This window comes from Halictus rubicundus, chromosome 10, assembly GCF_050948215.1.
Source record: "Halictus rubicundus isolate RS-2024b chromosome 10, iyHalRubi1_principal, whole genome shotgun sequence".
Classification (NCBI taxonomy): domain Eukaryota; kingdom Metazoa; phylum Arthropoda; class Insecta; order Hymenoptera; family Halictidae; genus Halictus; species Halictus rubicundus.
In genome coordinates, this window is record NC_135158.1 from 5,613,167 (window position 1) to 5,629,663 (window position 16,497).

Sequence of the window (16,497 nt, forward strand, 5' to 3'; positions counted from 1 at the left end):
TGGCAGGGTATGAAGTTGAAACGGCGGAGTGATAGCCAAATCGAGAAACACGGGCGCAGCTCGTTTTACACCGATCGGCTGCCTCCTACGGTGTGTCTTTAGTGCCGCGAATTGACAGCGGTAAATCCGACGACGGCCTTTTTTAGTCACCGCGTTTTGTCCGCGGCTCCGACACCGGCTCGGGATCGCCATTCCGAGCGAGCGGAAAGAATCGACGGTGAGACAAAAGAGAGGATCCCGACAGTTCGCCTTCTCCTTCGTCGCGTTCGAACCCTTCCCGAGCAAGCATGATCGCGTACGTGTTTCAAAAGTGACTCTCCTTATAGTTCATTCGACACGTATTCGCATCTTCCGTTACGGTACATGCACGTTTTATTGAAATTATTACATATTTAAAATACGGCGAGATGATGTTGAGCGACGCCGAGCAGACGAAGGATCGAGCACTCTGAGCCGAGCGTCCGGGAGGAAAGCTCCACCGAAGGATACTCGATGGAAAGAGGGAAAACAGGAGGCGAGAGGCGAGTGTCACCGTATCAGGATACGTAGGACGACAAGGAAAGAGAGAGAGAGAGAGCTAGAGAGAGAAGTGGAGAGAAAAAGTAAAGGAGACTGAGAACGGTCGCGTGGCCGTGCGTGGCCCCAAATAGGGCATCAGGTGGTTGCGCGACGCCCGCGAGAGAAAAAGATCGTTCGCGCGTGCGCAGAGGCGCGTGTGCCGCTCGTAACCGGGCGCGCACGCACGCATGCACAAGCGCGGCATACGTTAGAGCGGCACGCGCGCGTTCATACAGGTGGTACTTGACGCGACGCGAGGCGAGGCGAGGCGAGGCGAGGCAAAGCGAGGCAATGCGACGGTCCGGTGGTCTGCACAGGAAATTGCTCCTTTGCCGAGTATACGCGGCCCGGAACGGAATGGGAACCGAGCGGAGACCGCGAGAACTAATTATTCCCGCCCCGCATGATCGAGACGCTCCCGCACAGCGATCGGAAACTGTCGACTCGACCCCGGAACGAGATCTCACCTGTTGCTTCCGCTTTGAGAGTCGATGCGACCTCAGTTTGGGATAGGACGATCATTAACGAGATAGACGACCTTCCTGGAAGTCACTGTCGACTACTTTACTTTACGACTAGTTTCCAACAAAATTCACACACTTTGCTGCAGACTGTTTACGAAATCAAATATTTCAACAAATCATTGTGGTAATCTCAATCTGGGATGTCCGAAGGAACCATATGAATTTTTCCAGATTTTTTAAATAACAATTACTCACTAAAAACCGCGGCAGACACGGAAGATCCATATTTACAGTTTGAGGTTACTGTGAAAATGTTGCAGGGGTTTGAATTGTTTCTCTGGTATTCGATGCTTTGACTGCCGTAAACTTGGCCTGGATCTTGATGTTTGATATATCTTGTTTAGCACTAATCAGACAAGGGTGGGTTCACCTCTCCGTATGATGTAGAGTGGCCTTGAAGAATCGGTGCTGCTAGATCGTCTCATATTCTCGGGAATTGTCAGTAGATAGACTAGGATTAATCAGACTGTGACATAGTTGAGGGTTAAATGAAACACATTGGCCTGAGAGTCAATGCTGTCTTGTAGGATATTAGCTGGCTGCTTGATCATTAACTATCATTCCTTAAGGAACCACTTAAAATCAGTAGTATTGCCCTCGACGCAGGTTTTGATCAGACAGGGCGCTCCCTATTAATGAGTTGATTCTTAAACGAAGTACATTGAATTGAGACCTACGTAGATGAACAAATGACGCACTGGTATACCATACAAAATGGTAGCTTATAGAAGACTAGCTCTGTCATTCTTTAACCCTTGTGTCAATAACCGGGTTCCCACTTTCAATATTTGTGTTGACAAACAGCAAAATGATTTGTACGTTTTTAGATAATCACAGATTAATTTATTATATGAAGCACAGAAAGTGCAACATGATTAAATATCATGGAAAATTTTGGCAATTGACAAAAGGGTTAAGGAACCGCCTCAAAATAAATAGTATTACCTCTCGACGTATGTAAACGTTGTTCTGATAGGACTCTGACTTTAAACCTGGTCTACAAATGAACATCTACAAAAGCTTCTTAAACAAAGCAGTTAAACAAAATGGTATATCACGTATGATCGTTAAACATAATTCTTGAAAATCTGATGACTATGACTCTATACGCTGCCCTTGTGGAAAAGTATCTTGTCCGGGGTCGTCCTAGAAGGAGAAATAGAAAGTCAGTAGTATCGGCGCGCCACTGGTCCGACCAAAAATCGAATCTTCCATTCCCGCAACAGATTACGCAATAAGCATCGTAACCCGGGCTTGGATACTAACAGAGGCTAACATTAGCAGTGTACTGTATGGAGTAGCATTCCTGGGATCCTCACGAGCGACTAACAGCTTCCATCCCCCGGCGAGTGAGCGGTTTTCGATCGATAAGCGTTGCGCGCGAAGGTACACACAGAGAGTCGGAAAGAGAAAGAAAGAGAGAGAGAGAGAGAGAGAGAGAGAGAGAGAGAGAGGGAGGGAGCCGGTAGCGGCGAGTTCCCGAGCGTTACCACGACGCCTGTCACGTCGAAAGCGACGCGAGGCGTCCATACGCCGGCGCCGAGAGAGCGTCAGCAAGCCGCGAGCTTACGTATCGCGGGGAGGGTGCGGAGAAACCGCCGCATTCAGTGGATTACAGGCCGGAGAACGCGGCGGAAGACGATCCGGAGGGAAAGTTTCCTGTCGCTCGCCGGTACGGAGCGGTAGGGAAACAAAGGAATGCCACCTGACGGACTACGAGGATGGAGAGACTATAAACAATGAGGTCTAATTTAAACGAGAGGCGGCATCGATCGTCCTCTTGCGTCACATTCTGCTCATTCTGAATCCAGCTGTTCCGCGAGGAATCGTATTGAATAAACCACCGGGTGAAACGGCGTTAATGCGCGCGCGATAAGGTTCGACGGAAGTCAGGAAAAGTTTGAAAGTCACGGGAGCCTTTGAAAACGGATGGAGACGGAAGGGAGAGATCGCGATTCAAAACTCGCCTCGCGCCTCGCCGCGAGGGAGAACTCGCTCGCACGCGCGCGCCGGTTCCTACGTCACGCGCGTCTACGTCACTGGAGAACCGAGCGGCGTCGGAGTAGGGGGTCGCACGGCGACTGTTGGTGGGAGCGAGGGAGGGGGGTCAGGGGAAGGCAGGAGCGCGCTGAGGCACGAGCCTGTGGTGGGGGGAACGGTGAGATGCCAGCTAGCAGCGGCTCGCAGCCGCTTTGGAGGGCGGTGGGTTGCGGGGTGGGGGCAGACGGCGCGTGTGTACGTCGACACGGACGCGGCCGGCTATATACGCGTCACGAACACAGCGGCGCGTTGATAGGGGACCGCAGAGCGGGGATTGGCTGGCGGTCGGCTCGCCGCTTCCAAATATGGGACAGTCTCCGCGGTCCATTCATAAAACTACGGGGCGCGCCGCCGCTCGGCTCAGTTCGTGCGCGACCCCCACGCATCGCGCGTCCTCCGACGAGATTCCGGACTCGCGCGATCCGCTTCCTCTCGGCCACGCACACCCAGCCGCGCGCGAAGAGGTGTACACATACCTCTGCCTACGTGCACACACGTCGGCCTCTCCGCGGGTAAACCTGAACGAACCAGAGAGAAAGAGAGAGACAGAGATAAATAACGACTGAGAGAGATACATATATATATAGAGAGAGAGAGAAAGAGGGAGAAGACGAAGGAGAGAAGAGAAAAGGACGGAGGACAACGGAACGACAAATAGGCGCGCGGTCGCGCGCGCGCGCCTTCACCTACGTGACGACACAGGCGCGCGAGATCGTCGACGCGCACAGGACTCGCTCGAAGAAGCGATCGCAGAGAGACCTCGGACACACGCCGGTCGAACCTCTTTTGCGAGGTTCTTGCTCGGAGAACGCGGTGAACATCGCTTCGAAGAGGACTCGCCGCGCGAGTACCGTCACATCCCCCTCGTGCCGGCTAGATCCTCTCACGTTCCTCCCTTGCACGATCGTCATCGTTGAGACGAACCGGATCGAGACGATCGGTCACGACCCTCGGTGAGATTGGATTTTTTTCTGTCGCGCGCACATACTCGACCGGTGGCGGTGGTGGTGGTGGTAGTGGTGGTTTGTGGTTGGTGGTGGTTGTACGGTGTATTTACCCGGCGGAGATCGCCGGAATGCGCTCGCGCGCGACGTCTCACGTCAGAGGGAGATACAGATAGAAAGAGAGAGAGAGAGAGAGAAAGAGAAAGAGAGGGAAAGAAGGAGGACAGAGAGGAGAGCGATCGAGGTACACGGTTTTTGCCGCCCGGCGTCCGCTCCCTCGTGTCTGCCTCGCCGAAGGAGAGACTCGCGGCGCGTGCCGCGCGACGGATAAAAAAGGGGGAGAGCGCGTGCTACGTTCGCTTGACTACTAACCCAGTGACTCGAACTAGAAGGGAAGAAGGGACCTACTGTGAGGAGAGAAGGACTGAGTAATTGATTACGAGACCGTGCGTTCTCTTGTTCACGTGTTTCCCGCGAGTTTTGTGCGATCGTCGTGACGATCGGGACTAACACCGCTTCTGTACCTCCGCCGAGAGAAAGAGAGTGTGAGAAAGTTTTGAACGGGCGTTAGAGGGAGAGAGTGTGAGAGAGAGAGAGAGAGTGAGAGAAAGAGAGAGTAAGAACGATACCGTGTATTAACAGTACCTGAGGGCGACGCCGAAAGGAAGACAACATTTTAACCATAATAATAGCGTTGAACGATACGACCGCAGGCGAGGACACGCAGTGCGGTGCCGAGGAGGTTTCCGCCGGCGGACAGACAGGCGATCAGCTACAGAGGATGACGATGGACGGGATGGAAGTGGTGGGCTCGCAGCCCCACGCGGCCACCAGCCCGTTTTTGCTCTCCTCGCCACCCCTCGGGCATCATCACCACCATCATCATCATCCCACGTTCAACCTGCAAACGGTGCAGCTCAGTTTCGACGCGTGTCTACCGTACAACACGGCGACCTCATCGACGAACTCGATCGTATGCGGCGTCGGGGGTGGTGGCGGCACCTCGACGCCGGCACCGACCACCTGCCCGACCTCCACCGGTTGCAACAAACCGGTGCCGACCCTGTCGTTGGCGACCTGCGTGCCGTTGCACGCGCAACACCATAACAACGTGGACACCGTGGACCATCATGTCCGCCATCATCATCAACAGCACCATCAGAGGCTCGAAGACCACCAGCAGCACCGGCACATCGACGCTTCGTCGCCGTCCAGCGATACCGGCGACGCGAAACATCGTCTGCAGGCCGGCAACGAGGAGAAGGACTGTTCGAAAGACTGCCGGGACGACCTGCAGGAGCCTGTCGAGAAGGATAAGCCAGGTGACCTTAACACGCCGGTTACCACCAGCAGCGATTTACCGTCCTTCTTCGGCCCCTCCGTGCTCGTCGAGCCACCTCCTATTTCAGGTACCTAAAATCTCTGCAGTCCTTTACAAACAACAACAACAACAACAAACAAACAAACAAAAAGACAAAACTCTCTCATCGACGATTAACTTCTTTTCACGATGCCCAACCCCCCGAACCCCCGAACCCCCGAACCCTGTCCACGCGTTCTCGAAGCGCGAACGTCATCCGCGCGCCACGCGCGTGGTATCCGAGGTTCTACGGAATATCATGTGTCTCTTTGTAGAAGTTCGCTGCGTTAACGGGGAACGCCAGTGTTCGCGCGTTTCGGGTTTCCAACGACGGTGCACCGTTGCGCGCGCGGCAAATAAACGATCGGGCAACGCGCGACCGTCGTCGCTGCCGCCTCGAACCGAGGCGACCTTGCACTTGCACCCTGCGTTTCACGAACGCGGCCGTGTTGTCCCGCCCCGACTTTCCCTTTCCGCATATCCGCCAACTCTTGCCGTTGCTGCTACCCTCGTGGCGGCGCGTCGCACCCCTCCGAAAACCCGGATTTCCCGCTGTCGATTTCACCGAGGGCCTCGGGGAAATCGGCAGTGAGCGAGGCATGGCCCTGCCGCAAAGGTAGAGCACGAGGCGCCAGTGTACATACGGTACACAGTCTCGGGCGGCCGCGTTTGCCTGCGTGACGTATGTCGCGTCCGCTCCGCGAAAACGGCTAATATCGAACCCGCCCGGCTCTGTCGCGGATCAATACTCGGCGACCCCGACATTCAGAAACCCTCCTCCTCCTCCTCCTCCTCCTCCTCCTCCTCCTCCCAGCCTCCCTTCCTCCCAGCATCGCCTCCGCACCCGCCTCTAACCCCGCCACCGCCTCCCACCGCCCCTTGCCGTTTCATTCATGCTCCCGGTGTGCCCCCACCCTCTCTGCCTCCAGAGCAACACAACCACCCTCACCGCCAAGCCGGTAGCCGTCGTATCGTCCGCGAGTTTCAAGAGTGTTCTGCTTTATCATCGACGCGTCATCGACTTTGACTCTCGCGTCCTCTTCCCTTCCCCAGGTTTCCATCCGGCTGGATCTGTCCGGCGTCCCTTAAAATGTGTCCAACTCTTCTGATGCAGTTAGCCTCTCCTCGGAGAGACGTCTCGACGAACGAGAGACGCAGATGATGCTTCCTCCGTGATTCATTTTTGCGCGAGACGGTTCGATGTTGGTTTCTGTAGGATTTTAGGAAGCGGAGCGTACCGGTCACAGCCGTGACTCCAACCCCCGACCTCGAGATTCGTAACTGATTAGGTCTGACTTTGCCTAATCTCCGTATGTGTTTGGTCCGGTAGAGAAGGGGTCCCGATCCCGTAGTTCTGTAGCACAGCTGATCGCCACTAGAACGTTTCTCAGTTTCTCCGGTGTCTGAGAGCAGCCCGACTTTGTTCTCGGTAGGCAGCGAGAGACGATTGCGTACTCTGGTAGGAAGGAAGTAACGGAACGACAGGATGCAGACGACAGATAGTAGCCGGCCGGTACGCTCCCGGCTCGCAGATAAAGCCACCCCCGTATCGCACGGTCCTTCCTGTCGATTCTCGCTTAGCTCTTTCTCTTTGAACCGCTGCTCGCGTGCACGCCCCGAAACCTTCTCTCGGGACCATCTGTGTGTGTGCGCGCACGTGTGTGTCCGTGTTTGTCACCTGTTGTCTTGCACACCCTCCAGCACCCTCTAACCCAGCGAGTCGATTGCGAGACTGATCGTGGATTCGATGAATCGTTTTCAGGCAGCCTGGCGGGCGAGGACCTGTCGCTGGAGGAGGCGACCGCGGAGGACGATGAGACGGCGAACTCGGCTGGCAGGGACCACCGGCATCACCATCATCAGGACTCGCAGGACACCGGGACGCCTGGAGCACCGCCCTCCACCAGCCCTCCTCGTCATCATCAAACGCAAGAGGACGCGGACCGGTGCAACGTTCTTCAAGGCGGCGTGATCCTGTACTCTTCCCCGCACTCGACCTCCTCGGTGTCCTCGGCGCCTGCGACCAGCGTCAACATCTGCAACGTGCCCACGCTGACCTACCGAGGCGTTTTCACCACCACCTGCACGCAGTCGTCTACCTTGAACACGCTGCAGAGCCAACAACAACAACCCCAACAGCAGCAACAACCCCAGCAGACCAGCCAGGAGCTCTGGGGTCCGTTGCCCTCGCCGACCCTAACCTTGACGGGTCAGCCGTTCCTCCACCCCACCCTACACTCGGCCCCGTACGGCGGCGAGACCGTCGAACTTCTCCAGGTCGAGTCGAAGCCACCCCCGCCGCCAGGTTACCACGACACGCCGACAACCACCCCGGCCGGCTGGCTGACGGCGCACGAGGAAGCCTACGACCCCAACCTCCTGTCCCACCATCATCCCCATCACCACCACCAGGAGACCCAGCTGAAACAGGAGCCGATCGGCACGAGCGGCTACGGTCCCGCCGTGCAGCAGCAACAGCAGCTCCAACAACCCCAACCCAGTCAACAGCAGCAACAGCAACAACAACAACCACCGTTGTCCGCCGGGAACGCCAGCGTTCAATTAGCGGAGATCAATCCGAGCACCTCGAAGGGCCACGAGATCCTCACGCAGGTGTACCAACAGAGCGCTCTGCCGCTCAGGCTGGTTCCCGTCAAGCCCAGGAAGTACCCTAATCGGCCGAGCAAGACGCCGGTGCACGAACGACCGTACGCGTGTCCCGTCGACCGATGCGATCGCAGGTTCTCCCGCAGCGACGAGCTCACCAGACACATACGCATCCACACCGGGCAGAAACCGTTCCAGTGTCGCATCTGCATGCGCTCGTTCTCCAGGAGCGATCATCTGACCACCCACGTCAGGACCCACACCGGCGAGAAGCCGTTCTGCTGTGATCAATGCGGCCGCAAGTTCGCGAGGAGCGACGAGAAGAAACGCCACGCGAAGGTGCACCTGAAGCAGAGGCTGAAGAGAGAGGCCACCCACGCGTCCGCGAGGAACCACCCTCAGAGCCATGCCTCGCCACCCTGCAACCAGTAGTGGACCGCACGAGAACAACGAGGGTTCCTCGTTATCGTTTTTCTGTTGGGCTGTGCAGCAGTGCCATGGAGCACCTGGCCGAGACCAGTGTGGCTTCGATAGGAAAATATACGGTGCTAAACACCTGGGACTAAGGCGGAACTAAGAAAGCCTCTCTTGACTCGTCCCGCTCTCGGTTCGGTGCTAGACACCTTGGACTAAGCCAGGTCGATCATGTTCGTGCGAAAGCTTCTCTCGACTCGACCAGCTCTGGGTTGAGTCTGCGTCGACAACTTCGACCATGACAGGTCGACGACGTTCCTCAGGGTGACACTCTTGGGGGATACAGTAGGTACTCGATCGTTGCACGAAAACCGAAGGTTTTGCGATTTTTCAACGAGGCGTCGATCACATCTAACTCACCCCGGAATCGAAGTCGTGATCTTCAATGCAAAATTTTCTACCTGACTTGCAAGAAACTAGAGTGAAACAGAAATTTATTTTTATGTTCTTCCAACGCTTTTACTGTTCTAAACTGCATCTCGTTTCTGTCGTGAACGCATAAAATCTGCATAGAACAATATTCGAAAATTACCATCTCCATTAACCCATTACGTACCATGATCCGTATTTAAGATCATGCGCGTGGATTGCACCAAGCAGCGGCACAAAAACAACTAAATACATTCCAAGTGCCTGGCATATCCCCAAACGGAGATATTTTTTCAAATTCATCGTAACTAACCCGCGGATTTGTATGCATTCACGATAGAAATGAACTCTTTCAAAAAATCCGAAAAGAAAAGAAACGTAGCTCTCGTATCTTGCAAGAATCGATGCACAGAGTTTTTAGTGTGTATACAAATTTTTGGCATAAATCGTTTTAACAACCTGGAGCAAAAATGAAAAAATTTCATACTTAATGGGTTCTACATTCCCTACCTTTTTGCGAACAAAATCCAACGATGGAGGCTCGCGTAAATGGAGGAGCATTTGATCGGGAGCGCAACGAACGAGAATCTACTGTACTCTGATCGGTCGCTACGACCTGTCGTCTTCAGCTTGCTAGTCTGTTCACCTGTCTGTCCAACCCGTCTGTCTGTTTGTCTGTCTTGCCTGTCCGTCTCTGATCGACAAGCATTCCCCCCGACCTTGGGAATCGTGCACACCCGAGGCGCAGCTTCTCTCCTCGCCGGGCGACGAGCAAACGACGGAGACCTTTAGACGGAACACACAGACTACCGTCAACGACTGATCCGTCGCCGATCGTCGTCGGCTCGCCAGCGAGGACCGGCTTCTTTTTTCATCCCCTCACCTTTCGCGTCTCCGAAAGAACGATCACGCCCGGCACGGACTCGAGACTCAGTCCCGTTGAACTAGCGCGTAAGATAGCGTCCTGGAGCAGCAAGTTGTACATAAAGAGAGAGAGAGCTTCATTCCGCACGCGTTTTCGTCGCGCGATCCGCTCGATCGTCTCTCGCGCAGCCTCGAGTATCCAGGGAACATGAGAGCCGGGGAACGTGCCGCCGTTATATCCGATCACTCGATAAACGTTTTGCGTCCCTTTCCTGCTGGAAGCTCGCCGGAGCTGGATGTGCTCTTGCGAGGACCGATTGAGACTCTTTCTGTTGAGGCTACTCGCGCGAGCAGAAATAAATGTCTATATAGCTCTTGTACCTTTGCAATTAGTGCAGGCAATTTTTATTTCGCATACAAATCCGTAGTTCGTTAACGAGTCACCGTCGATTAGTCACTAGTAAACGTATAGAGTAGATTACATGAACGAGTATTTGGCTGATTTGCTAAATCGAGTGTCTCCGCAAAATTAAAAGCAGAGAAAATCGATAAAATAGATGGTCAATCGATTTGGCCTGTGAACTGCTCAAATGGATTCACGGTAAATATTTGTTGTGTTTCTATGTGAAAAGCTGTTTAGCACATGGTGAACTGTCTTTTCGAATCGTGTCTGTATCTGAAACAGGAAAGAGTCTTCCATCGCTCGCTGATAAGAGCAGAACGAAAGAAATTCACACGCGATCCGTTCCAGCAAATTCCGTCGTCGTTCCAGCTCGTCGATTCGCCAGCATAATCTGTCCTTTGACATCGCGAGTCAGCGCGCATCAAGCGAAACAAACGCCGACGCAAATAATAAAATTTGATACTTTCATCATCGGGAACAGAAAAATCATGCTAGATGCAATAAATTCGTTTTATAGGCCAACAATCTGCATGTCGGTCTTTGATCGTTAAAGATTTTACGAGACTAAGCTTAAAAGGCAGCATGTTCCATTACTATCGCGATATCTGACTTTAATTATGTTTCATCTTATCCCACTTTAAAGTTTAGTCCCGCGAAATCCTTAACGATCGCGGACCAACATGCAGATTATCGACCCATAAACCGATTTATGATCGGCAACCACCGCCGCGAAAGGCTAAACAGGTGCAGACGGCGCAAAATCGCGGAACAATAGTACTCCGGAGCTTTTTCGTTCTATTTTCTAACTGTATTTTTTCCGCGATGGGGTAACACGGTTGCAATTTATCTCGGATCCTGCAAATTTCTTCCGCGAGGTTCGTGTCCACAGTGCGGTTAAATTCGCATCAATTCGGGACGAAATTTCATTTTCAACAATTGTCGTCTTGCCGTTACAATTTTAGCGCCAACGGATAGCCGAGATCGTTCCGATTAAAACGAGTCCAAACACGATACAGATCAGACTATTTTTGCCTTAATTAATTATTAACTATGACGCAGATTTCTCCGTATTAAATCGGTACGATTGGTCCGATTTACCTCGTGTTTGGGCTCATTTTAATCGGAAAGATCTCAGCTATCCATTGGTGCTGCAATTATCAAGGTCAGACGACAATACTTGAAAATGAAATTGTCTTTATTCCATGTTCACTGTTTCGTGGCATTGCATACTGGTGCCGATTTAACCGTGCAGATTTCAATGTAAACGTAACCGTGCACTACCGTAAAATCGCCGGGGATCGTTGTTGCAGTGTTTCGCGGAGAAATCGGCTGCGGGACGGAAATTCCTAGGTTTTGTCGAGTGAACGCTGTTTTTGAGTCGTTTCCTCGACCACGAGGACGGGATCGGTGTCGATTCTCGAGCTGGCCGAGCGTTTTTCGAGACGGAGAAGGAGCGCGCGAGAGACGACGCGGCTAAGAGAAAGGCGGGAAAAGACGGCGGAGGAACGAGAGAATGAGAGAATAAGAGAGAGAGAGAATGCTCGGTTACGGGCAAGCCGTTGGGGATCGTTATTTACGGGGCGGTCGCGTTTTATGCCCTTGTTTGCGATCGAGGAACGATCGAGATGCAGATGCGAGAATCGCGCGTAGATACGCGCACGAAATATTCCGGTGTCACGAGATACTGGCGACCAGCCACTCGGCCGAACGACGTCGAATCGATACCGCCCGCAGCTTCCGGGAATCAGGGAAGGAATTCGTCGAATTAGATAGAGAGGGAGAGACAGAGAGAGAGAGAGAGAGAGAGAGAGTCTCGATCGCCATGCAAACGACCGCGTAAAAGAAACAGGAAAGAAAGACGCGCGAGACCGAGCGATCCAGGGATCTCTCTCGAGATCCCTCGAAACCACGGTCTACTGTGCTGCTCGGGTAACTGTCGCCTTCGTGTCTTTTCACCTGCGGATCACCTGGAAACAAAGTCTGAAACAAGGGCTCCAAAAGTACGAGTTCCTTGTACAGATTGTGTGTACATACAGTAAACGTATAACAAATTCGTAGATAGGGAAACGTGTTGGAAACAAAGTCTGAAACAGATCAGAGAGGAGTGTAATATACAGGATCATCCAAATTGTGTGCGCAACAAGCGTACAATAAATTGCTAGGAGATCATGCGAGTGTAGAACCTCCATTGTTCGGAAAAATTTTGTTATGGCTCGTTAATGTTTTAGCTATGTTGCCTCGAAGAGGTCTTGTTGATATTTTGTTTTCATATTTTAGCCGTGTTACGAACGAAAAGAGTTGTCTGTTCTATTTTCTTTTTCAGAGAAATAACTGTCTGTTTCGCTTAGAAAACTGTCGGGTGAAATGGACCGCATTTTTTCAGTTGTTGACAAGCGACAGTTACCGGTGCATCGGTAGTGTGATTTCTAGTACACCGAGAGTTCGTCCGTCCTCTCGTCGAGCCGCGAACGATCCGACAAGTCCGCGCATTCTTGCCGATCAGGGAGTCTATATGTGTATGTATATGTATGTATATCCAAAAGTATTTTCTATATATTTTTATAAGCGCTCCGAGAGAATTGATTCGCTGACGGACGATCCTCGATCGATCGTGCGCTTTCAGGAGACTTTACTTCGACGTGGGAAAGCGAGAGAGAAAGATTTAGACGATAGTAGAGGAGAGAGATAGAGAGAAAGTGAGAGAGAGAATTTAATAGATAGGATAGAGAGAATTTTTAAAGTTGGAAGGAAAGAAAGAATTTAATAGATAGAAGAACAGAGAGAATTCCAACCCCCGTACGATCCTCAGAAATGGTTGATAAGCATAATGGTTAATAGGCATAAAAGCGTTTACGAATGAATGGAAACCTCGAGTAAGGGTCCACGTTGCATGTATTATACAAACAACGTGGACCTTTGTCTGAGGTGCATAAGAAATGTGAACGTGTTAATTTTTGCACCCTGAGGATCGTACGAGAGGAGGGAATTTAAGAGATAGCAGTAAGGAGAGAACGAAAGAGAGAAAGGGCGAGACGCACGGCCTGATCTCGTCGCGAGAATCGATCCATATGCATACACGCATGCACGCGCGTCCGCACTCTACATTTTTGCGTCCTTGAACCTCGTGTCTTTCAATCATACAATCGAACAATCGCTTCGTATCGCGCTCTACCTCTTCGAACGCCACGTCCACGTGTCTCGTTCCTAGTTCGAACACCATTTTTTCGTGCTCCGGACACGCTAAAATCTCGGATCCTCTAATTCCCCCCGCGCATTGTCTTTCGTAACCCTCGGTCCATCCTTGCTCTTCGTCATTTCACGATCCTTCGACAACGGTCGAATCAACTTCAACATCCGTCGAGTCTTCTCGGCTGTCGAGAACTCTTCCCCCTTCCCCGGAGAGATAAAGAGTGGGAGAAAATGAAGAAGATGAAGAAGATGACGATGACGGAGATGATGAAGAAGGGTGCTCTCTTTCACCGCCAAGCAAAACCCCACGAGTGAATCTTAATTAGACGATCATCGTTGTTGAACGGGAGTTTTCCTCTGTAAATATGTATATATATATATATTCACACGTGTTATACATATGTACACATAGGTTACGCGTTCTAATCGAACGGGGCAGAGACAGAGAAAAAAATAAGAACGAGGGAGACAGAACCTGTTGAGAAATCGTTCAGCTTCCTCCGTTTGATCTTGCCCGCCCATACTTTTTCCCCTTAGCCAACACTCCCCTGCCCTCCCCCCCCCACCCCATAAACCAACAACAACCCCCTTTTGAACCCAGCAACTACCCCATTTTTCGCCATCGTTTTACGTGTAATATAAAGATATGAGTTTAGCGACGATTAATATTATGTATATGTTGCTCTATTTATTAACAAGAAAAATCTCTATATATATTATATATATATGTATTGACGACAGATCTATATATATATATATTATTGTTAAAGTTAAAGGATTATTTTTATTATAATTATTCTATTATAATTCTATTAATAACGATTATGGTTATCGGCGCGCTCAGACAGCTCTGAACGCGCGTTTCGCGCCATATTGTCCGCTATTGTTCTAGATAGGTCGGAAAAATACTTGTAGAGCAAAGGAGCGTGTAACGAGCACGCACACACATGCATACATACACACACTGACACACGTCTCTTCGAGGTTTAGTTAGAAGAAACACGGAGAGAGAGAGAGAGAGAGGGAGAAAGAGAATTCGAGAAAGAGATATGTATAAGAGAGAAAAAGAGAGAGAAAAAGAGATTACGTGTACATAAAACGTATCCGTGTGAATGTGCTGAGAAGAGTATGAGAGAGAAAGAGAGAGAGAGAAATTATAGTGAGAAAATGATTAAGAGAACAGTACAGAGACGACACTTTTTTTTACGAACGATATTACGCTATAGTTGGATAAATTATGTGTAACTATTATGCCATACACGGTGCTCCGAGTGCTACGGCACACCGGGAAAAAACAATCTCTCGACTACCTGTATATTTTGTGTTGTAATCATCGTTGCCGTTTAATCTGGCCCGGTTCCCCACGACGATTATTAACAAAAATACAAAGTTAACATTGAACGGACTCGCGTTATTAATTCCGTCCCGAAGCCCCCTTTGCAGCATCACGAATGCAAAAAGACAAAAGAGCGGAAACTGTTTTCTTTGGAAATAAGGTAGGTGGGATTGTTTCATTCTTTTTTGTTGAAAAATTCAACGCCATGGAAATGCTTATGTACACGGGTGGGTGGTCGAATCAATACAGCTGCGTGTGTACATTTAGAATGTTTCATTTTGAAACAATCGAGTTTTGGGTGAAAATATGATTACGCCGAATTCTTCCTTTTTTTTTTTTATTGAAACGTCGATGCTTGTAAAATTGCAAATTGATATTTCGCAACGCTGCAGGCAATTTTACCGTGGATAGAGTAATTTGATCGTTCACTTATTTTAGAAAATTGGAAAAAGTCATAAATAAACTATTTAGGCCTCCGGGAATAGGACAATGTAGATTATCTCATATTCTATAAGAAAACAAGACCTTTTATCATTTAAATGCATATTTTCCTGAAACATTGTTAATTCTCCCAACGCATCAGTCTAACACAAACACAATATCATTTTTCTCAATCACTATACACCCAAGTAATTCCATCAACGATTCCGATCAAATATTTCCCCCAGCCATAACAATCTGCTGATACAGTTATCGAATATCATCGAACACACACAAACACAATAAAATAATTGCAAGGTTCACCGAATGGCGCAATAGCTTGGACAAAAGCTAGCCTGAGTTTCTAGCAATTATTGGTATGATCACAGCCAATGGTCCGCCGCGAGGCTCGAAAATAACGCGAAAATTCCATATTATTAAACGCGCGATCATGCTGTTATCAATTAACGTGTTCCCCGGTCCACCGGGTAAGAGACTCGTAATTACATTCTCGCGGTAGGACGAACGAAATCGAAGAAGATCGCGAGAGATCGATGGAGATCGAGGTAGCACGAACGAAACCGTCGCGTCGGTTTTTACGACCGTCATCGATCGCGATTTTTTCCCCCCGGTGCCGATCCACCGTCAGGCGCATTCATCGGCCGCGGACATCTTTATCGATCATCGACAATTACCGAACAGGGGCCCGGCGATCGAGGACGTCGATAGATCGAGAGCCGCGTCCTACGCGACCGAACTATTGTTCGTCCGGTGGTGTTCGTTTAAAAGCCAACCGGGAAGATTAATGAGGACCGGTCCCCGTTGCAGGAGAGTCGCGACGCGACGCGTCGGTCTGAATGCGACGGTGCCGGGGCATTGCGTTCTCCCATACGAGCACACCTTTCCTATATTGCAACCTTTCACCGTAAACACGCGGCTAACTTGGCGCCTAAACGCGTGTCTGCGTGCGCGCTTATCGCTTATCGATTTTTGCCGCGACGCACGGCGGCCAATTTTTCTAAAAAAAGTCCGACGAAACTCAACGCGACTACAAAGAGTCGTATCTTTTACCAAAGATCTCTCTTTAAACTAAACAGTTTTAGCACGTCCACTCTTTAAATTGTGCAAGCCCATTTTTGTCACGAATGCATAAAATTCTCAATTCATTCATACTTGTTTTAAAAAGTAGAAAATTTTGCGACTACAAATAATCGTGTCTCTTACCAAAGATCTCTCTTTAAACTAATCAATTTTAGCACGTCCACTCTTTAAATTGTACGAGCCCATTTTTGTCACGAATGCATAAAATTCCCAATCCATTCATACTTGTTTTAAAAAGTAGAAAATTTTGCGACTACAAAGAATCGAGTCTCTTACCAAAGATCTCTCTTTGAACTAAACAGTTTTAG

At 50.4% G+C, this 16,497-nt stretch overlaps 1 protein-coding gene across 2 annotated transcripts in view; it reads left to right on the forward strand.

Annotated features, from left to right (window-relative positions):
* LOC143357880 (uncharacterized) overlaps positions 1-14,737 on the forward strand; it is a 46,706-nt gene extending 31,969 nt beyond the window's left edge. The window contains exons 2-4 of one of the 2 annotated variants that reach the window (XM_076794532.1): positions 4,780-5,475; positions 7,189-8,680; positions 8,725-14,737. In XM_076794532.1, coding sequence (XP_076650647.1) covers positions 4,780-5,475; positions 7,189-8,465 — 1,973 coding nt within the window. In that variant the 3' untranslated portion in view covers positions 8,466-8,680; positions 8,725-14,737. The remainder of the gene's footprint in view (positions 1-4,779; positions 5,476-7,188; positions 8,681-8,724) is intronic. The other variant, XM_076794533.1, reaches the window with a different exon arrangement.
* The last annotated feature ends 1,760 nt before the right edge of the window (positions 14,738-16,497 follow it).